At 39.4% G+C, this 23899-nt stretch overlaps 1 protein-coding gene across 1 annotated transcript; it reads left to right on the forward strand.

The window, feature by feature from the left end:
• Positions 1 to 22950: 22950 nt before the first annotated feature.
• On the forward strand, positions 22951 to 23693 carry LOC308617788 (TP53-regulated inhibitor of apoptosis 1-like). The gene is given in 3 exon segments (XM_081235170.1): positions 22951 to 23456; positions 23460 to 23482; positions 23484 to 23693. Coding segments are annotated over 3 exon segments (270 nt in total). The 5' UTR covers positions 22951 to 23363; the 3' UTR covers positions 23638 to 23693.
• The last annotated feature ends 206 nt before the right edge of the window (positions 23694 to 23899 follow it).

Raw genomic sequence — 23899 nt, forward strand, 5'->3', positions numbered from 1 at the left:
GAGGTGTTTTACTTTAAGTGATTTACATGTAAGCGGCACAGACTTTCAGCAAAATGATGTGAAAGTTGTTTTTGGAACATTCCCATTTCCCTGCCTGTTCCCCTCTCTTCCTTTCTACTGGAGACACCCACATCGTATTCCATTCTCCACTCAAACCTGATGTTCCTAGGCGAGTGATAATTCCCTCTACAATGGATAGGGCACCAGGGTTATTTGCACATGGCCAGGAGTTCCAAGCCATTCCTTGGAGGTAGTGGCCTGACACTTCATTCCTATTGACCCTCACCCTCAGACTTGTGATACCTTCAAGAGTCACATGCAGGGCAAGGAGTCACATCTAAGAGTAGTCTCATCCAGGCCCAGCAGAAGGCATCATAGTGTCCCATGTTTGGCTGGTATTCAATTAGGATTTGGCAATCAATGGGTGTTTTGTCTTCTTAGATACAGCCCTTCTTCTTCCCTCTTACAATATCCACAGAACATAGCTTGGCTGCCTCTCCCCTCCATCTTTCATCTCCTTAGCCTCATTACTTCTTGTCCTGGAGTACAATACCACAGTCTTTTCTCATCATCACAGCCTCTGTAACACTTTGACCTCCCTGGATGAGGGTAGCAGGAATGTGAATGTCTGCCTCTCTCCCCTGATTGTAATGCGTTCTTTCCTTCCCTGAGGAAAACACTCCCCTGTCTCTTGACTGAAAGACTATTTTCTTATGAACCCGGCTCCAATGATTTCCATGGTACTCTTATGCAGTATCAGGCTCTCCTCCTTGTGTTGAATGGGTCGGTGCATTCCTGGTGAGAAAACAGAGGTAGTAAACTCTGTTAAGGTGTGAGAATCTGAAAAGGTAGGCTGAGCTCAACAAAGATCTGCACAGAGGTAGCATGTAGGCTTCGGTGCTATGAAGACTCCCTTTGTGCTTCCTGTCCAAGGGGTTGCTCAGCTTCCCTTGATACTTTCTGATCTGCGCAAGGCACTGTGGGAAATTCATGGTTGAGAAGGACACAGCACTATGATCTTGGAAGTGGAGTCCAAAAAGAACTTAGGAATCGTCTAGTCTAAGTTCCTCATTTTATGGAGTAGGAAACTGATGTCCAGGCAGGAAATAGGACTGTCCAGCATCTCACAGCAGGGCTGTGTCCAACTAGCCAATAACAAGGAAGAACCTTCCCTTCCCACTTTCAGTGCAACACAACCCAGTGTCTACTTCAAAAAGTTCTCTTTTCCATACCACAGCAAGGCCCTTGCTCTTGTTATTCTTTTAGTTTTTCTCTCTCTACAGAACAAGGCAATTAATAATTTTGGATGCTGCTTACAAGTGGATCTTTCTCTAGCTCTCTATTTGCTTTACTGTTTTCCCACCCCTATGCTTTTGTTTAGCCATAAATACTCGTGACATGAAGCACTCTCTGTAATTCATATAATAGGGGTATTAGAACCAGTTATGACTTTTATGTTCTCAGGGCTATGCAAATCAGGCCTTGCTGCCTCTGCCACTTGGTTGGCTCTTTTGGGTTTTTTTTTTTTTTTAATTTGGTTTTGAATGCAAAGACACACTGTGGTGCTTGGATTAAGAATGAACATCTCTGCTTACACAAAATTTCTTTTTTAAGGAAAAAATATGTAGCCAGTTCCATTACCTATCTAGCAAAGGAAAACCTAGGTTCTCCTTGACCAGTTTTGGATAACATCTCTCACACTATCAAGAAATCAGTGTTCTGGATTCACTTCATTATAAAGCAGAAACTAACAAAAAAAATTATATATATATATATATATATATATATGAAATGTTAGGGGATAATGATGAGGCAGATATATATGTATCCATGTGTAAAAATTTACAAGAATAACATGTGTAAAAAGCAAGGTGTAGAAGACTGTGTGTAATATTATGTATGTATGTATGTTATACGTATATAAACAGATATATACGTGTAGGCATGTATATGTATATATACACCCACGTTCACACACAACTATTAAAGGAGTCCATAAAAAACTGGTAATGGAATTCTCTGGTGGTCCAGTGTTTAGGACTCGGCACTTTCTCTGCCAGGACCCCGGGCCTGGGTTCAATCCCTAGTTGGGAAACTAAGATCCTGCAGGTCGAGTGGCACGACCAAAAAAAGAAAGAAACAAACTGGTAATGGTGTTTGCCTTTGAGAAGGAGTATGGAGTGGCCAACAAAGAGCATGGGAGGAGAGAAATATACTTTTCATTATATATAACTTTGTATTCTAGAATTTTGTACTATGTGCATATATTATCTGTTCAATAATAAATAGATAGATTAAAAAAATCAGTGTTCTTCACTGAAGAGTGTGTACAGGGAATATGTGTTGAATGGAAGGGTGAATGACAGCTAGGCTCTGCAGTCTGACCTCTATATTCTCATCTTGACTTCACTACTCATCACCTGGTGACCTTGAAAACATTATTTAACTTCTCTGCCTGATTTGCCTTATGTATAAAATGGGGTAGTTGTGATCCCTCATTACTCTGTTAATGCCTGCCAAGTATTTTTTTAAAGCCTAAGCGTGGTGAATTGTCTCTACATATCGATTTTATTTTATTTTATATTTTCAATGAGAAAACGTCTCTAGCTCTGTCATAGGTGGGTCCTGAGCACCTGCCAGGTTAAGGCTCCTAGTCTGAATTTCTAAGTTTGGCAGAGGGTTTTCTCTGAGAAAGATCCTCCACATTTTGGAAGGAAAACACTAGGCGTTTTTTCTCCATTCATGTTCAGAGACATCACATAAATCCCAGTCTGGGATGATGAAGAGATAACAGAGATAGAAATGGGAGGAGCTGTACTACAAGGAGTAGGGGCAACACAGACAGGAGAGTCCAGAGCCTGGGTTCTGATGTTCCCTCTGCTATGAACTCACAGGAATCCTTGGACAAGACACGGCAGTCTCAATCATTCCCATCTCAAAGAAAGTAGAGAGCTCTAAGCTTTCTTCTATCATTAGTATTCTAGACACATATAGTTTTCCATGAGGTAACCCACCATTTGAGAAAGATAATGAGGACTTGACTACATCCTGACATTACATAGCTAAAATTAAGAGACCATAAAAATTAATATTGTTTAGAAAAAATCCGTGGGAGGTGCTAATGGGAATCGCTGGGATAAAAGCAAAGATTTGTGCAGTAGCTATAGGTATTTTCCATGACAATAACCCCTCATACCATACTTTTCACAGCTGAGACACCCTTTTCTAATTTCTCAGGAAATGGAAGAGACAAGGTCAACACAAGGGAAAAGAAGTGGCAATAGAAGTGTTCTAGATTATTCATACACATACGGAAATACTACCAAGAAAAACAAAGCTAAAGAAAATCTGGTAAAAGGCCTTATGATTTAGATTGATTGCAAAAATAAGTATTAAATCTTTCTATTTTTCACATACATTAATACAAACTTTTCTAAGGAATTTCATATAAATGATCTCTTTTGACTTCCACAATCCTGCGAAATAGGCAGAGTGAATATTATCAGCTATAGTTTACGGTTGAGAAAGCTGAGCTTCTGAGAAGTTATACGCATGCCCAAGTTCACAAAGCTAGTTTGTGGTAGAATCAGAGGTCAAACCAAGTCTTTCCATCCTAGTTCAAAGCTTTTTTCCATATCTCTAAATAAGCAAGTAATTTTTCAGTGGGTCACTCCCCTTGGGCTTAACTCCTACAGATGCAGGAAGCTGAAGCCTGTGGTCTTATGCCAGGCAGTTTCAGAATCTATCATCCACAGATTACATTCAATGAACCCAGACCCCATTTGGAGGGATAACCCTTCAACTGCTGGCCATTACCAACAGATAAAGTCCATCTACAGACTGTCACTGGTTTATGCTTTAAGTCTAATGTCATCCAAACAAGCTTAAGTATCCAACATTCTCTCCTAGAATGTAATCTTCACTAGGCAGGGTTCTTTGCATTGTTCACTGATGAATCCTAATATAGTAGTCACACAATAACTTTGTAGAATGAACAAACAATCCTTGAATCTTCATACTTCTGTGCATTGCTATGTTATTCTCTCCAACAGAATGTCTTGAGCCCTCCCTCACCCATCTCAACCTACATCTTCAGGGCTAACTATCTTTCAAGTATTAAATCAAGCATCACCTCCCCAACAAGGTTTCCTTGATTATCCATCATGGAAATGACTCTATAGCACTTAGATGCATTCTTGTGTCCATGACACAGTATGGAAGACCTCTGCTATTCAGTTTGATTTTTCTTTTTTTTTGGGGGGGGGGCGGGGGTTGTTTCTGAACGCTAAAACAGCATTTTAATTGTTGTGATGTAGAACATAAACAATACTTCCCTTACCCTCTGGGAGAAAAAATGGAAAAAATAAAGAAAACAAAGCAAATAGAGTATTATTTCCAATTACACTACCTATCTGTCAAAAATGCCTTTTGAAAAAAAAAGGTACTTTTTTTTAATAGCCTTATATGTCTTTATTTTTTTAAAACATTTTTATTGGAGTATAATTGCTTTACAATGGTGTGTTAGTTTCTGCTGTATAACAAAGTGAATCAGCTATGCTTATACATATATCCCCATATCTCCACTCTCTTGCATCTCCCTCCCACACTACCTATGCCACCCCTCTAGGTGGTCACAAAGCACCAAGCTGATTTCCCTGTGCTATGCAGCTGTTTCCCACTAGCTATCTATTCTATATTTGGTAGTGTATATATATCAGTGCTACTCTCTCACTTCATCCCATATTAACCTTCCACCTCCCCGTGTCCTCAAGTCCATTCTCTACGTCTGCATATTTATTCCTTTCCTGCCCTTAGGTTCGAGAGAACCTTTTTTTTTTTTTTTTTTAGATTCCATACATATGTGTTAGCATACGATATTTGTTTTCCTCTTTCTGACTCGTTTCAATCTGTATGACAGACTCTAGGTCCATCCACTTCACTCCAAATAACTCAGTTTCGTTTCTTTTTATGGCTGAGTGATATTCCATTGTATAGATGTGCCACATCTTCTTTATCCACTCATCTGTCGATGGACACTTAGGTTACTTCCATGTCCTGGCTATTGTAAATAGTGCTGCAATGAACATTGTGGTACATGTCTCTTTTTGAATTATGGTTCTCTCAGGGTATATGCCCCATAGTGGGATTGCTGTGTCGTATGGTAGTTCTATTTTTAGTTTTTTAAGGAACTTCCATGCTGTTCTCCATAGTGGCTGTATCAATTTACATTCCCACCAACAGTTCAAGAAGGTTCCCTTTTCTCCACACCCTCCCCAGCATTTATCAACTGTCAATTTTTTGATGATGGCCATTCTGACCAGTGTGAGGTGATACCTCATTGGAGTTCTGATTTGCATTTCTCTAATGATTAGTGATGTTGAGCATCCTTTCATATGTTTGTTGGCAATCTGTGTATCTCCTTTGGAGAAATGTCTGTTTAGGTCTTCTGCCTATTTTTAGATAGGATTTTTTGGGTTTTTTGATATTGAGCTGCATGATCTGCTTGCATATTTTGGAGATTAATCCTTTGTCAGTTGCTTCATTTGCAAATATTTTCTCCCATTCTGAGGGTTATCTCTTTGTCTTGTTTATGGTTTCTTTTGCTGTACAAAAGCTTTTAACTTTCATTAAGTCCAATTTGTTTATTTTTGTTTCTACTTCCATTTCTCTAGGACATGTGTCAAAAGGATCTTGTTGTAATTTAAGTCATAGAGTGTTCTGCCTATATTTTCCTCTAGGAGTTTTATAATGTCTGGCCTTACATTTAGGTCTTTAATCCATTTTGAGTTTATTATCATGTATGGTGTTAGGGAGTCTTCTAATTTTATTCTTTTAGATGTAGCTGTCCAGTTTTCCCAGCACCACTTACTGAAGAGGCTGTCATTTTCCATTGTATATTCTTGCCTCCTTTATCAAAGATAAGGTGACCATATGTGCATCGGTTTATCTCTGGGCTTTCTATCCTGTTCCATGGATCTATATTTCTGTTTTTGTGTCAGTACCATATTGTCTTGATTACTATTGCTTTGTAGTATAGTCTGACATCAGGGAGCCTGATTCTTCCAGCTCTGTTTTTCTTTCTCAAGATTGCTTCTGCTATTCAGGATCTTTTGTGTTTCCATACAAATTGTGAAATTTTTTGTTCTAGTTCTGTGAAAAATGCCATTGGTAGTTTGATAGGGACTGCATTGAATCTGTAGATTGCTTTGGGTAGTATAGTCATTTTCACAGTGTTGATTCTTCCAGTCCAAGGACATGGTATATCTCTCCATCTGTTGGTATCATCTTTAACTTCTTTCATCAGGGTCTTATAGTTTTCTGCATACAGGTCGTTGGTCTCCTAAGGTAGGTTTATTCCTAGTATTTTATTCTTTTCATTGCAATGGTAAATGGGAGTTTCTCCTTAATTTCTCTTTCAGATTTTTCATCCTTAGTGTATAGGAATTCAAGAGATTTCTTTGCATTAATTTTGTATCCTGCTACTTTACCAAATTCATTGATTAGCTCTAGTAGTTTTCTGGTGGCATCTTTAGGATTCTCTATGTATAGTATCATGTCATCTGCAAACAGTCACAGTTTTACTTCCTCTTTTCCATTTTGGATTCCTTTTATTTCTTTTTCTTCTCTGATTGCTGTGGCTAAAACTTCCAAAACTGTTGAATAATAGTGGTGAGAGTGGGCAACCTTGTCTTGTTCCTGATCTTAGTGGAAAAGATTTCAGTTTTTCACCATTGAGAATGATGTTGGCTGTGGGTTTGTTGTATATGGCCTTTATTATGTTGAGGTAAGTTCCCTCTATGCCTACTTTCTGGAACTTTTTTATCATAAATGGGTGTTGAATTTTGTCGAAAGCTTTTTCTGCATCTATTGAGATTATCGTGTGGTTTTTCTCCTTCAATTTGTTAATATGGTGTATCACATTGATTGATTTGTGTATATTGAAGAATCCTTGCATTCCTGGGATAAACCCCACTTGATCATGGTGTATGATCCTTTTAATGTCCTGTTGGATTCTGTTTGCTAGTTTTTTGTTGAGGATTTTTGCGTCTATGTTCTTCAGTGATATTGGCCTGAAGTTTTCTTTCTTTTTGACATCTTTGTCTGGTTTTGGTATCAGGGTGATGGTGGCCTTGTATAATAAGTTTAAGAGTGTTCCTCCCTCTGCTATGTTTTGGAAGAGTTTGAGAAGGATAGGTGTTAGCTCTTCTCTAAATGTTTGATAAAATTCACATGTGAAGCCATCTGGTCCTGGGCTTTTGTTTGTTGGAAGAGTTTTAAACACAGTTTCAATTTCAGTGTTTGTGATTGGTCTGTTTATAATTTCTATTTCTTCCTGGTTCAGTCTTGGAAGTTTATGCTTTTCTAATAATATGTATGTTTCTTCCAAGTTGTCCATTTTATTGGCATATAGTTGCTTGTAGTAATCTCTCATGATCCTTTGTATTTGTGCAGTGTCAGTTGTTACTTCTCCTTTTTCATTTCTAATTCTGTTGATTTGAGTCTTCTCCCTTTTTTTCTTGATGAGTCTGGCTAATGGTTTATCAATTTTGTTTTTCTTCTTAAAGAACCAGCTTTTAGTTTTATTGATCTTTGCTATTGTTTCCTTCATTTTTCTTTTCTTTTATTTCTGATCTGATCTTTAGATTTCCTTCCTTCTGCTAACTTTGGGGGTTTTTGTTGTTGTTTTTCTTTTTTGTCTAATTGCTTTAGGTTGCTTATTTGAGATTTTTCTTGTTTCTTGAAGTAAGATTGTATTGCTGTAAACTTCCCTCTTAGAACTGCTTTTGCTGCATCCCATAGGTTTTGGGTCATTGTGTTTTCATTGTCATTTTTTTAGGTCTTTTTTGATTTCTGCTTTGATTTCTTCAGTGATCTCTTTGTTATTTAGTAGTGTATTGTTTAGCCTCTATGTGTTGGTATTTTTTACAGTTTTTTTCCTCTCATTGATATCTAGTCTCATAGCATTGTGGTCAGAAAAGATACTTGATATGATTTCAATTTTCTTAAATTTACCAAGGCTTGATTTGTGACCCAAGATATGATCTATTCTGGTGAATGTTCCATGAGCACTTGAGAAGAAAATGTATTCTGTGGTTTTTGGATGGAATGTCCTATAAATATCAATTAAGTCCATCTTGTTTAATGTGTCATTTAAAGCTTGTGTTTCCTTATTTATTTTCATTTTGGATGATCTGTCCATTGGTGAAAGTGGGCTGTTAAAGTTCCCTATTATTTTTGTGTTACTGTTAATTTCCCCTATGGCTGTTAACATTTGCCTTATGTATTGAGGTGCTCCCATATTGGGTGCATAAATATTTGCAATTGTTATATCTTCTGCTTGGATTGATGCCTTGATCATTATGTAGTGTCCTTCTTTGTCTCTTGTAATAGTCTTTATTTTAAAGTCTATTTTGTCTGGTATGTATATTGCTACTCTAGCTTTCTTCTGATTTCCACTTGCATAGAATATCTTTTTCCATCCTCTCACTTTCAGTTTGTATGTGTCCCAGGTCTGAAGTCCATCTCTTGTAGAGAGTGGGTCTTGTTTTTGTATCCATTCAGCCAGTCTATGTCTTTTGGTTGAAGCATTTAATCCATTTACATTTAAGGTAATTATTGATATGTATGTTCCTATTCCAATTTTCTTAATTGTTTTGGGTTTGTTATTGTAGGTCTTTTCTCCTCTTGTGTTTCGTGCCTAGAGAAGTTCCTTCAGGATTTGTTGTAAACCTGGTTTGGTGGTGCTGAATCCTCTGAGCTTTTGCTTGTCTGTGAAGGTTTTAATTTCTCTGTTGAATTTGAATGATATCCTTTCTAGGTAGAGTAATCTTTGTGGGAGGTTTTCCCCTTTCATCACTTTAAGTATGTCCTGCCACTCCCTTCTGGCCTGCAGAGTTTCTGCTGAAAGATCAGCTGTTAACCTTATGGGGATTCCCTTGTATGTTATTTGTTGCTTTTCCTTTGCTACTTTTAATATTTTTTCTTTGTATTTAATTTTGATAGTTTGATTAATATGTGTCTTGACATGTTTCTCCTTGGATTTATCCTGTATGGGACTCTCTGTGCTTCCTGGACTTAATTGACTCTTTCCTTTCCCATGTTATGGAAGTTTTCACCTATAATCTCTTCAAATATTTTCTCAGACCCTTTCTTTTTCTTTTCTTCTTCCTGGACCTGTATAATTCGAATGTTGGTGCATTTAATATTGTTGCAGATGTCTCTGAGACTGTCCTCAATTCTTTTCATTCTTCTTTCTTTATTCTGCTCTGTGGCAGTTATTTCCACTATTTTATCTTCCAGGTCCCTTATCCATTCTTCTGCCTCAGGTATTCTGCTATTGATTCCTTCTAGAGAATTTTAAATTTCATTTATTTTGTTGTTCATCATTGTTTGTTTACTCTTTAGTTCTTCTAGATCCTTGTTAAACATTTCTTGTATTTTCTCCATTCTACTTCCATGATTTTGGATCATCTTTTCTATCATTACTCTGAATTCTTTTTCAGGTAGACTGCCTATTTCCTCTTCGTTTGCTTAGTCTGGTGGGTTTTTACCTTGTTCCTTCATCTGCTGCATACTTCTCTGTCTTCTCATTTTGCTTAACTTACTGTGTTTGGGGTCTTCTTTTCGCAGGCTGCAGGTTCATAGTTCCTATTGTTTGTGGTGTCTGCCCCCAGTCGGTAAAGTTGGTTCAGTGGCTTGTGTAGGTTTCCTGGTGGAGGGCACTGGTGTCTGTGTTCTGGTGGGTGGGCCTGGATCTTGTCTTTGTGGTGGGCTGGGAAACGTCTGGTGTGTTTTGGGGTGTCTGTGAACTTAGTATGATTTTATTCAGCCTCTCTGCTAATGGGTGGGGTTATGTTCCTGTCTTGCTAGTTGTTTGGCATGGAGCATCCAACACTGGAGCTTGCTGGTCTTGAGTGGAGCGGGGTCTTAGTGTTGAGATGGAGAGCTCTTGCTGACTGATATTCCATGGGGCTGGGATGTCTCTGGTGGTCCAATGTCCGGAACTCGGGTCTCCCATCTCAGAGGTTCAGTCCTGACACCATGCCAGAGCACCAAGACACTGTCAGCCACATGGCTCAGAAGAAAAGGGAGAGAAATAGAAAGAAAAATAAAATACATAAATAATAAAAAGAATAAAATTTAAAAATTCTTAAAATAAAAAAAATAAGTAATTTAAAACAAAAAGAAGAGAGCAATCAAACCAATAAACAAATCCACCAATAATAAAAAGAGCTAAAAACTATACTAAGATAAACTTAAAAATCAGAAACAAGTCAGTTGCATACAGCAAATGCCAATTCTACAGTTGCTTCCAAAGTCCACCTCCTCAATTTTGGGATGATTCATTGTCTATTCAGGTATTCCACAGATTCAGGGTACATCAAGTTGGTCGTGGGGATTTAATCCACTGCTCCTGAGGCTGCTGGGAGAGATTTCTCTTTCTCTTCTTTGTTCGCACAGCTCCTGTGGTTCAGCTTTGATTTTGTCCCTGCTTCTGCATGTAGGTTGCCCTCAGCCGTCCAGACAAGCAGGGGTTAAAGCAGCAGCTGATTAGGGGGCTCTGGCTCACTCAGGCCGGGCGGGGAGGGAGGGGTATGGAATGCAAGGCAAGCCTGCAGCGGGAGAGGCCAACATGACATTGCAACAGCCTGAGGCACACCCTGTGTTCTCCCGGGGAAGTTGTCCCTGGATCACGGGACCCTGGCAGTGGTGGGCTGCACAGGCTCCCGGGAGGGGAGGTGTGGATAGTGACCTGTGCTTGCACACAGGCTTCCTGGCGGCTGCAGTAGCAGCCTTAGTGTCTCATGCCCATCTCTGGGGTCTACACTGATAGCTGCGCCTCGCGTCTGTCTCTGGAGCTCATTTAGGCAGTTCTCTGAATCCCCTCTCCTCACGCACCCCGAAACATGGTCTCTCGACTCTTAGGCAGTTCCAGAGTTTTTGCTGGACTCTCTCCCAGCTAGCTCTGGTGCACTAGCCCGCTTCAGGCTATGTCCATGCAGCCAACCCCAGTCCTCTCCCCGGGATCTGACCTCCGAAGCCCGAACCTCAGCTCCCAGTCCCCACCCACCCTGGCGGGTGAGCAGACAAGCCTCTCGGGCTGGTGAGTGCTGGTCGGCACTGATCCTCGGTGTGGGAATCTCTCTGCTTTGCCCTCTGCACCCTTGTTGCTGCTCTCTCCTCCATGGCTCTGAAGCTTCCCCCCCACCCACCCCCTGTCTCCACCAGTGAAGGGGCTTCCTAGTGTGTGGAAACTTTTCCTCCTTCACAGCTCCCTCCCTGAGGTGCAAGTCCTGTCCCTATTCTTTTGTCTCTGTTTTTTCTTTTTTCTTTTACCCTACCCAGGTATGTGGGGAGTTTCTTGCCTTTTGGGAAGTCTGAGGTCTTCTGCCAGCATTCAGTAAGTGTTCTGTAGGAGTTGTTCCACATGTAGATGTATTTCTGATGTATTTATGGGGAGGAAGGTGATCTCCACATCTTATTCCTCCGCCATCTTTAAGGTCCCCCCTCTCCAGGTACTTCTTGACACAAGAAAGATAGAAAGATCATTCTTGCCTTAGAACCCTAAACATTAATTTTTAGGATAGGCATCCATTCTGGTCAGTGTGTACCTTCTGAGTAGTCTGTGCTCATTCTGTATGGGTTGTTAAATTGTTTGTATATATCCTCTTCTTTTATTGATGTTACCACTGTGTGCTATGTGTTTTCCATTTGATGATCATATATCTCTTGAAAGTTCCTCCTGCACAGAGGCCATTTAATATTCAATTTTCTATCTCAACTCCGAAATAAAGTGCTTAAAACATAGGAAGTGTTTAATAAAAGTTAGATAGATTATTTTCATGTTATAAACGCTGTGCAAGAAAGAAAAGCAGGTAATATGTTTTGCTTTCTCTGAATGGCTTTCCGTGTAAGGAACTAGAATGGTAAGGAGATATTAGATAGGATATTTAAAATTTATCTTCATATGCATATATAACTTCTTCCTTAAAGGTTACCTTTTCAATCACACTATATGGACATCAACTGTGGTTCAGTTTCTATTATAGAAGGAAAAGAGCTGTGACAATGGGGTGACTCAATTTCTAGCTGGGAAACAACTTCTTGGATTAGAAATCTAACCTGCTGTTTCCATCTTCACCTGGATTTCCTCCTGGAGTCTGAAGCTCCACTAACATCTACTCCAGCTTCTCCTTGATTGGCCATTGGCTTGCTAGACATGCTTCCTATTAAGGAAAAACAGATTTAGTGTCAACACAGAATACTTTAAACCCTTCAATGTGTACAGAGGTTTTTAGTATACACAGAATTTGTACTTTAAATAATACAGATGGTCCCTGATTTAATGATGGTTTGACTTAACGGTTTTTTGACTTTTTGATGGTGTGAAAGTGATATACATTCGGTAGAAACCATACTTTGAAATTTGAATAGTGACCTTTTCCCCAAGCTAGTGGTATGTGGTTCAATACTCTCTCTTGATTCTGAGCAACAGCAATGAGCCACAGCTCTCAATCAGCCACATGATCAACAGGGTAAACAACCCATACACTGACAACCATTCTGTACCCACACAACCATTCTTTTTTTCACTTCAGTTCAGTATTCAACAAATTATGAGGTATTCAACACTTTATTATAAAGTAGGCTATGTATTAGATGATTTTGCCCAAATCAGGCTAAGTGTTCTGAGCATGTTTAAGGCAGGTGAAGCTAAGCTATGATGTTAGGTCAGTTAGTTGTATTGAATGCGTTTTCAGCTTATGCTATTTTCAACATATGATGGGTTTATTAGGACGTAATCCTTTTGTGAGTCAAGAAAGATCTGTATAGGCAGGTTTAAAAAATAATGTTATATATATTCATGTACTTACACCCCAGAAAGTGTGATTGTTAACATTTTTTCAAATTTACTACAAACCTATATGTATGTATATGTGTGTGTGCATGTCAACCATTCCAACAAAGTTAAAGTCCCCTTTATCTTCCATCTGCAGGTCTATATATCTTTCTCTGTTACTTCCCCCATTACCTGGGACTAAAAAAATTCTGTATCACAAATTTAGATCCAATTAATTTTTATGTCACTTTCCATAGTACAGATATGTATATTTCATAGACACATAATAATCATAAACATGGTCATATCAGCTGCTACCACTTATTGAGGTCTATTTTTACATCCAGATTCTCTACCCTCATACAGTCCTGTGAGTGATGGTATTGCCATGTTACAGATGAGAAAACAGAGTTTTGAATATTTGAAACAACTTGACCAAGACCATGCAGAGAGTAAGTAGAAAGACCATGATTGAAACACTGCTTTTTGTACTCTAAAATCTCTGTTCTTTCCTCTGCACCTTGCTGCCTCTTCTAAAATGATTGAATAAAATATGTGGCAATGCTACTGAACTTGGAAATATATATATATATTTTAAATGTGCTCCAGACTCTATGAGGTGTCTTTCCGAGCAGGATAGATGTGAATAAGACCTGGCCCTTGCCCTTCAGGTGCATATAGTCTAGAGTTTGGAGAGAAAGTAGTGGAAGATACAGAAGCATAAACAAGTATCTATAAGGATTTCCAGAGTGAGATTGTATGAACTACTTAGGAGAATCTAGCAAAAGAAGAAACACTTTTGATTGGAGAGATCTGAGGCAATGTCAGAAAAGAAGCAGCACTTGGACTATCTTGTGTGGTAAACATCTCAAGCAAAACGATCAAGGCATGACAATATAAGGAGCCAGTTAACAGGTGGCTTCATTAGCCTGGGGACCTGAATGGGAACCTGCAGACCTGCAGTGTCACATTTGTATATGACCAGGAAAAAGAGACCATTGCATCTTCTTTGGGACTTTTTTTTTTTTTTTTCTGAAAGGATTATGAAATTTTAGAGAAAGTCTATTCTCTTGGTGCTTTACAGCTTAACCATTTAATAATCACTAGTGGGGTTAGCCACCCTTTGGGACATTCAGGAAATTTCTCAGTTGCCTTGGGAGTAACTTACAGTTTTAACATTTTCCAGGATATGGCGTGATGAGCAGGAACGCTCTAGTGCCTTGGGGTCAATGCCTTCTGGGGAGTTGTCCATTCTTGTGTGCTGAGGCTGGCTGATACAGGAATCATTTGATGTCCATAGAAACACCAGATACTACTGAGAAAATGACAAAATCATAGAGTACTGGTAATGGTGAGCTTATGATGATACTGTTGCCTAGGTAATTCAAGTCAGTCTCCTAAGGTCACACAGCCAGCCAGTGATCATCTGGAGTGACTTCCCAGGTACTTCTCCACAGCCACAGCAAAACTCTTTCCATCACTCCACAGTAAAAACATTCCTAATTTCTTCTCCGATTTTCCTGTGCAAAGCATGCTCCAGTTTGACTTGAGCTAAGCAATAGTACACTAGCAAGATCCTGAGAGTGAAAATTACTTCCTAGGTTATTCGGTGAGGGCAACCTGTCCTCACTGTTCAGGTCTCATGTGGTAAAGAGACAAGTCTGTTCTTCCCCAAGCCTCCCTAGTGTTGGTAACCCCACCTGGGCCTCAGGGGAAAGGGCCTCTCCCAGTTATCTGATGAAGTTAGCTTGTGCCACCACACCCATATACTGCTGTTCCTAGAAGATTTTTATTGCAGAGAAGATGACACACAGAAAGGTGACCATTGTGGGCCCAATTGGAAAGACAGTCCCATCAGAGCTAGATAATACCAGCATTCTTCAAAGGCCTTTAAGTATTCATGTTGCTTCAGTGCAGCCAAAGTCTGCCTTGAAAGCAGACCCAGAAAGCTTTTTTGCAGCAAAGTTAATCCCAGTGAAAGCTTCTTCAACTAAAGCAAGCTCTAGGGGTCGAGAAATAGACAAGTGAATTAAGCTTTAATGACTCAGCTCCTCTTTCCTCCCTGCCCTTGTCTACCAGCCAGGAATGTGGGGAGGAAATGAGTTAGGTCAAATCTATGCTTGAGCTCTACAAAGCAAAGATCTATCCATGCCCAAGGTGATTTTGCTAAAAAATGCTATTTCTTTACAGAAAGTCTTCCCTAGCCCTTGGCTTCAGTAAGTAGGAATTTCACATGTATGAGTCTGGGAAGAATGTGAATGGAGAGGAAGTCATGGATGCCTATCAAAGACAATCGAGGTGTGGCTAAAGTAGTGGCTTTTGCACTAAAAGAAACTGGGTGATTCACTATGTTAGGTTAGACTCTCTACTATCAGACCCAGAAACAAAAATTCATTTATTGACAAAGTGCTCCAACAGAAAATAGTAAGAGAGTCCAGGAAACAGGACAGGGGTTAAGAGAACGCCAACCAGGCAAGGGTACCGTGTCAAGCAAAGTCCTGGACTGATCAACTTCAGCTTGAACTTGAAGGTGAACTCTCGAATATCAAGTTGCCTCAAAGAGGCCCCAACCTGAGGCCAGAGAGCTTGAGTTTCATAATCCTGTACCTACCATCATTGGTAAAGGGCTCTCCAAGGAGTGTATAAACTCCAGGCCTCCAGCTATCTGTGTTTTCCAATAAAGGGCTCTTGTAATGCAAGAGCAGTCCTCCAAACACAGCCACAATTTCAAGCTGTTAGAACTGAAATATACCAAAGGCCAGGACTTATATTTAAGAAAAAAAATTTTTTTAAATCTGCAAACAAAGATAAAATAAACAAACTTATCCTGAAGGTATCTATGCCTTAGTGCAATAGTATCCTACCAGCTACATTTCCCCAAAGTTTTCTTTTGACTTGGAGATCTGTGTTCAAGAGAGTTACCTTCATTTACTAATTTGTAGGCACTGTGCTAATGCATTTTATGGTACCATGTTGGTTACCACATATATTATATAATATAACAAGACCATTGGAGCTTAGCAGTCCCAGGTTTAAATCTTGATTTGTTCATTTACTAGCTGAGTAAATTTATGAAAGTTACTTTACCTCTGTGTGACTCAAGGAAGTGGTTGTGAAGAATAAATGAAATAACCAAGTACAAATTTTTGTTTGTTTGTTTGTTTGTTTGTTATTTGCGGTACACGGGCCTCTCACCACTGTGGCCTCTCCCATTGTGGAGCACAGGCAGTGGACGCGCAGGTTCAGCGGCCATGGCTCATGGGCCCAGCCGCTCCATGGCATGTGGGATCTTCCCAGACCGGGGCACGAACCTGTGTCCCCTGCATCGGCAGGCGGACTCTCAACCACTGCACCACCAGGGAAGCCCCCCAAGTACGACGTTTAATAACCTAGTCATGGCACATGGGTAAAGTCTCAATGAATATTGGTTATTAACAATAATGATAATAGCAGTAATAATATTGTTCTTTATTTATTCATTTACACAACAAATATTTATCAAGCATCTACGAGGTAGCAGAGCCACCTCTAGGCCAAGAATTACAAAGGTGTTAGACAAAGATCATGCCCTCACAGAGCTTACATTCTGGTAAGAGAAACAAATAATAAGCACACAGATAAGTAACTAATGCAATATCAGTTACTGATAAATGCAATAAAGAAAACTGCAGCAGGGCATAAAGTAAAGAAGAGTAGTGGAGGGCTTCCCTGGTGGTGCAGTGGTTGAGAGTCCACCTGCCGATGCAGGGGACACGGGTTCATGCCCCGGTCCGGGAAGATCCCACATGCCGCAGAGCAGTTGGGCCCGTGAGCCATGGCCGCTGAGCCTGCGCGTTCGGAGACTGTGCTCTGCAACGGGAGAGGCCACAACAGTGAGAGGCCCACGTACCACAAATAAAGAAAGAAAGAAAGAAAGAAAGAAAGAAAGAAAGAAAGAAAGAAAGAAAGAAAGAAAGAAAGAAAGGAGTAGTGGAGTGCGAGATGGAGATTATCACTACATGTGATGGTCAAGGAACACCCTCTGGGAAGAACAGCTGAGCAGAGACCTGAATGTGTTAAAGGGGTGAGCCACGGAAAAAGCCAAGGAGCAGTGTTCTGGGAAGAGATCATAGTAAGAGCACAAGAGGAGAATATACTTAGCATATTAAAGAAATAAGAAGAAGCCAATGTGGCTACAGTAGAATGAAGCAGGCCAAGAGTACTAGGAAATAAAGCCAAAGACAGTGGCAAGGACCAGACCAGATCACGTAGAGCCAAGTAACCCATGGTAAGGAGGGTGACTTTTATTTAATCTGACTGTGATAGGAACTCACAGGGTCAAAGTGACATAGATGGTGACAAACTTGAATTATGTTTTTAAAAGACTTCTCTTTTCCCCATATGCCTCTGAAGGGCACAAGAGCGTCTATGCAAATCACGTCCTAGCAACAACCCTGGATCTCACACAATCCCCAAGCTCAATGGGCAAACTAATCTCTAATAGCAAACACGAGCTACCTATTTATTCATGTCCTTATGTTGTCTTTTGGAAAATAATAGTAATGCTGTCCAACATTTACAAAGAAATTCTCCATAAGTAATCTCTAATATAAAGATATGGCTGCTGATGCACCATCAGAGTATCTTTAACCTTTAATTCCTCCTATTTTGCTTGTTTCCAGTTTGTATCTTTAGCTTTTCTGCCTTTTTGGAGTATAGTCTCTCACATCAAAATAACTCCTTTAGGTTGATCTTATGGAACAAGCCTACCTGACTTGCTAGAAGCAAAATTATACACCATTAGAAATTAATTTTTTGATATATTCCGTTTCACAGGACGTTATTCCATTCACATACCTCTGATGGCTCCTCACTGACTACAGATTGAAGTTCAGTCCTTAGCTGAGTGTTCCACTCCTTCTCTTCCTGAACTGGGCAGAATTCTCCAATGTGTCTCAGCTAACCATGTTCTTACACAAGGAATCACACAAGGAATCACCTGCCATAATACAATTCTTCTTCACTGTCTCTCAAAGACAACATGCACAGTTTTACTGCCTCATCATTGTTTATTTCTTTTATTTGTCTAAGTATAAAGCTTCTCTCAATGCCAAGTTTTAGTTCCACCTCTGTGTGGGTCTTCCCTGACAATCCTTCACCGATCAGTCCCTCATTCTGAACTACTTCTATAGTTGTTAAACTTTGCATATGATCCCTTGGACTATTATTGATCTTTTGAAGAACACATTTATCTCTACTGGCCATCTGTGAACTTATTCAAGGTTGGGATCACATCTCACACGTCTCTGTACTCCAGGCACTCTGCCTAATACACTTGACTTTCCCATCAGACTCATCACTGTTAAATCCTGCTGAGTTCACACGTCTGTCTACCTCCAGCACACCTACCTTTGTACTTTTTTTTTGTTTTTACTGAATTGGGCAAGAAATTGATCTATCTTTATTTTTATGAAACCTTAACTTAATCTCTATTCCAAGCTCCCCTTTTGCATTATGGAAGCAGTCTCAGTCTATTCAGGTTTTTCCCTTCCTTTGCCTGATGTTTAGTTTAAGTTGTGTTTGGGGAACCTCAAGTATATTCAGTCATCTGTCCCCTCAGATATCCACTAAGAATTACATGACATGACACTATTTGGTCCTTAGATGTGGTGTCATTTCTGAAAGGTTGCTTTCTCCTATGGAAATGCCCATCCCAGGCCTGAGCTCTCTCCTTACTAGTTTCAGAAGCATGATAATTTCTCCAATGCTATTCAGGGCTCCACCTGCCTAGACTCACACATAATGTCCATTCTGAAGTCTTGCTACTTTCTCAGGGACCCGTTCTTACAGCAGGAAACACAGCTCTTCTCTGCAGTGCCCACCAACGCCTATCTTCTCATCATTAGATATGATGGTCAAGGAAAGCCTCTCAGGGAAGAACAATTGAACAGAGAGTTGAATGAGTTGAAAGAGTGAACCATGAAAAGATCTGAGAAGTAATGTTCTGGGAAGAGGCCATAGTAAGAGCAAAGGCCCTGGATGAGACTACACTCTTCCTCTCTGAGTGAGGAAATCTTTGGTCTGGAGGAAGCCAAGTCACATCTTCTTTCCAATATTTTATCTCTTCCCCAATTCTCTAAGTTACCTTTAGAGATGTATAACCAAAATCCAGGAAAACATTAGCAAATCACTTTCTAATTCTGCCTTGAAATTTCTCTATCTTAAGGCAATAAGGTTAGAACAACTTCTGTTTTGATTAGGCAGTTGTGCGGACATATAGATAAAGTGCCAGGAAAAATAATGATCATGGGTATAAAATAATATCCTATCATATTTATTTTAGTAACTAGCATAAAATTCTTCTTTTCCACCTGATTCATCAACTTGGGAGGCTCTCATCTTACCCATCTCCATTGGTCTTATTGTACATGAAACCAAAGCCAAAGATAACTCTTTGGCCTAAAATTAGGTCCAGTAATAACCAGGCCCAGAAGATTCTGCTTGAAAAAAATAGAATGGATAAACAAATGAAAAAATTCAAAGTAGATGGGGATAAACTATACACAAGGAAGAGATAATGTGTTCTTGATGTTCAGATATAGAAGAAATCAATTCCACCTTATGGTCTCTTGTCTTCCCTAAGCTTCACCCAACTGACTACATATACTAGATATCATGATAATGACAATGATCATAGTGTCCATTTGAAGATCAACTATAATTTTCTTTGTTTTCTTAAAACAGGAATTTGGGGCTTCCCCAGTGGCGCAGTGGCTGAGAGTCCACCTGCCGATGCAGGGGACACGGGTTCATGCCCTGGTCCGGGAAGATCCTACATGCCGCGGAGCGGCTGGGTCCGTGAGCCATGGCTGCTGAGCCTGTGCTCCACAACGGGAGAGGCCACAACAGTGAGAGGCCCGCGTACCACACAAAAAAAAAAAAAAAAAAAAAAAAAAAAACAGGAATTTGATGTTGTTTGGAATAAACAGAATTTCATCTTTCCCAAAGCCCACTGCATGTAGTTATGCAGTGAACGTGGGCACAACTTCCAAAGTTGTGAACTTTACTCTAGATATCATATACCTGTATATTTGTGACAACAACTGTAGCGAGCTGGGGAAAAAAAGTGTTTTGTTGTAACAAAACCAGCATATGATGACAATTTTCCAACAGAAAGAAGTAAAGGGTCTTGGGTAAAGGACAACATTTTATAATTTACACAGTTGCCATAAAGGCTAAGGTCTCTCTAATTTGCTCCTCAAAGTTTTGCTTTTAAAAACCACCTGAGCTCTTGATTTCATTCATACAAGTAGACTTTAGGAATACACCAAGAGCCATCATTTAGTTTAAAGAAAAAAAAAGCAACAGACAGCCAAGACCCCTAGACCTTTTCTCTCCTTCCACAATCATATATTAATGTATGCAAAACACGACAGTAGGGACCCACCTAGAAGGAGCCAAAGTATGATTATAAAAGTGCTTTAGACTTAGCCATCACCCTCAGAAAGTTCACAATCGAATTTATGAAATAACACAAAGACCAATAGAGTACGATGTGATGAGAGGCATAACTAGTACAAAGTGTTCAGGAAGCACCAAGAAGGAAGTAACTAACTCTGCCTTAGGGGATAGGAGAGAGCTTCAGTGAGGAAGTCACATTTGAACTGAATACTATAGAATTAGTGGGGACTTCCCAGGCAGAAAAGGGAGGGAATACTTCCCAGAAAAAGGAAATTGCATATACCTATTTCAGGAAAGTGAATGACTCTGTTACAAAATATTAACTGAGGCTGGACCTTGGGGTGCAAGGGGTGTGGAGAAGAGTGATGAAAGACAAATCAGGCAAGGCTGGTTGAGGACTGGGAAAATCATGGAGGGCCCTGTCTGCTAGGACTTTGAATTTTATATGAACATAGAGCAGAGAATTGCAACCATGTAAAGGAGAAACTTTAGAAGCTGCTGAGAAGAGTGAGGCACTTTAGAAGCTGAGTTTTAGAAATTTCTGACAGCATTGTGGAAATGGTCTGGAGGAAATCAAAGGGCTAGTGGAATTGCTAGTCCAGGTAGGAAAAAGACAAACCTAATTTCAGGAACCACTTAGGAACCTCTGGCCATGCAGGACATGATGGAAAAGCTCTAACTGTCTTAAGAACAAGAATCTGACTCTGACTCTTGTTCTGTCCATGGCACCAAACAGCTCATGCTACTAGTTCCCGGTATGCCATCTACTCCTAAAGCCCACCAAGAGCACAGGTATTCATTTACAATCCCTTTATGATTGGCTTTCATAGAATTTTGCTTCTTTTTTTCAGGGAATTTTTCTCATGTTTGGAATTATTCTTTCATATGTGTGATTATTTGACAACTGTTTGATGATCCTCACTAGACTCTAATCTCTGAATGATCAAGAATTGTGTCTGCATTTTGTTCATCACTATCTCTGGAGGCTAGTAGAGAAACTGACATATAGTAGATGCTCAGTAAATGTTGAAAGAATGTTGACTGAAATATTGAGAAACAGTTGAGGTGATGGCATTCTGCTTGGGAAATGTTTAGCTTTACTTGCTTTTCAAAATGACAAAATATTCAATCTGTGATTTAATTACTATATAATTAATTTTTTTGACCCTTTATATCAAATTTCCTCTCCAACACTACATGTGAACACTAATTCTGTAAGTTATATTCTAGATCTGAAATTCACTTGAAATGGGAATCAAATTTGATCATATTTTTTTATTTTATGGACTTTAAATTCCCCAAATAAAATAATACCGACTGCTTAGCCTGGATTTAATGATTAGTATTTCTCTTTCTTTCTCTCTCTCTTTCTTCCTTTCTTTCTTTATTTCCTTCCTTCCTTTCTCTCTTTTTTAAAAAATTTTTCTTCTATAACTTAAGAGGACTTTTTTAACCTAAGGCAAACCAACTTTTCCCTCATGACTTTAAATTTGATGAGGTTCCACTAAGAAACTCCATGCATGTCCTACTTCTTACAGGCATACACATAAAGAGACAGTCAAAGCACTTCATCAAAAGCAGAAAGATTAAGACAAAAGATTACACAACAAAACCACCCACATTCAGTTTTGCAAGTCTAACAGTCAGCCTGAATCATCACCCTAGAGCGCCTGCATTCCGTTCCAACCCGTCTTTAGCTTACCATTCAAGACCTGAGAAAACAAAATATTAGTATTGGTGACCAAAAAGGCAGGTGTGTTTCTCTTTCCTTGGTTACTCTTAGCCCTGGAGGCAGCAACTCTTTCTTGTTTTTCCACTTGGTAAACACATCTCTTGTGAGATAATTAAAGAACCAGCAGAAATCTTAAGATCACCAAAGAATAACAATTGGTCCTAGTTCTAGCAACAGAATCTCTGGCTTAAGAATCTCAGAAAATAGTTTTTGAATCAGTCTTACCCATCCGTGGCTCACTCCTATAGCAATATCCCTCATGTTATTCATCCTATCCTTTATCCCATTTTTCTCTTCTTACATTTTTATTTATTACTTAGCCTGAAGTAATGACCCTCTCCTGTTAATCCTAGTCCCACTTCAAGTGTGCACTCAAATGTCACCCTCATGTTCTCCCTCATCATTTTAGGAAAACTATATTATTCTTCTGTCTGCATTCCTGCAGTACGTGGCTTATACACCTTTGCATACTATTTCTACTCTCTACTATGCCAGTCACCTGGTTGTCTGTTATTTTCCTGTTATTAGATTGCAAGCTCCTTTAAGTCAGTAAATGTGGAATTCATACCCATAGACCTACTTAGAGCCCAATTTGTGCCCTAAGCAGTGTAGACAGGTGATAATAAATCATGAGTGAATGGATTATAAAAAGTATTTGAGAATCTTTACAATAATAGATATAGATACAATAAGACAATTAAGTTATAAATAAAAGAAATATTTTTATGGGAACAAGAAATGAAAATATAAAGCAAGGTCAATAGAGTTATTGTAGTGGAGCATTAAAAGTGACGTTAACTTCCTGGCAGCTGATGAAAAAAGAGAGCTAAAGAACAAGATTACTCATATGAATTGGATAGGAGTAAGTGGAAACTGAAACTAGATCAGTTCTCACAAAGACTAAAACTGAGTCTCAAATTATCACAATCCCTTATAGAATTGAGATGATCAACCTTTTTTTCTGTGAGCTAAAAGAAAATAAAATACCTTTCAGAGGAAGAAAAAAATACAGAGATGCAATAATTTTTGTATACAAGGCCAAGCATTCAATCAAAAATTACCAGTTAGGCCAAGAATAAGATAAAATGGTGAAGATGAAAACAAATAAAGAAGAAATAGCCCAACCTGTGAAAAAAACACACAGAAAAAAAAAAAAGCATTTTCCAAGATGACAAAAGGAATTAATCCAGATTCAAAAAGTTCTATATATAACCACCCTTAGACACATCAGGGAAAAAATACTAAAAAGAAAACAAAAGCAGAAAGAAAATTTTAAAAGCATCCATAAAAACAGACACGTTTCTTTCAAGGAAGTAAAAGACTGATAAGATTAACTCTTCAAAGGAAATCATGGGACATCTGAGAGCCGCTGCCAGTGCCACAGATGCAGATGCCACAAACAGCGTAGGTGAGGCTTGCACCAACATGAAGCACGAGTATGACTAGCTCTTCACTCACTTGTTTGCACAGTTTCCTCAAGGGGGATGGCTCTGGGGACCCGGGCACCTACCTCTTCAAGTGCTACCAGCAGTGTGTTCAGAAAGCAATAAAGGAGAAGGAGATTCCTATTGAAGGACTGGAGTTCATGGGCCATGGCAAAGAAAAGCCTAAAAGCTCTTCTTGACCTTGACAGTCACCTTGAAAATGGACTCCTCAAATCAGGAAATTGAGAACTCTGGATCATGTCAATTAAAGCTGTGAAGATAACATCGATTTGATGCATTTGAGTGGGTGGGGGGCGTGGGGGTTTACCTTTCTTCCTTCTTGATATTTTTGTCTCACTTGTAAAAGATGATGAACCGTCGCTCTTTACTTTGAGATTTCTGGCTTTGGCATCTCAGCAGGAACGTAGTGTGCTAAATAATGGTATTATTTGGGATTATGGT

This window comes from Mesoplodon bidens, assembly GCF_964165515.1.
Source record: "Mesoplodon bidens genome assembly, chromosome: 5".
NCBI classification, from domain to species: Eukaryota; Metazoa; Chordata; class Mammalia; order Artiodactyla; family Ziphiidae; genus Mesoplodon; species Mesoplodon bidens.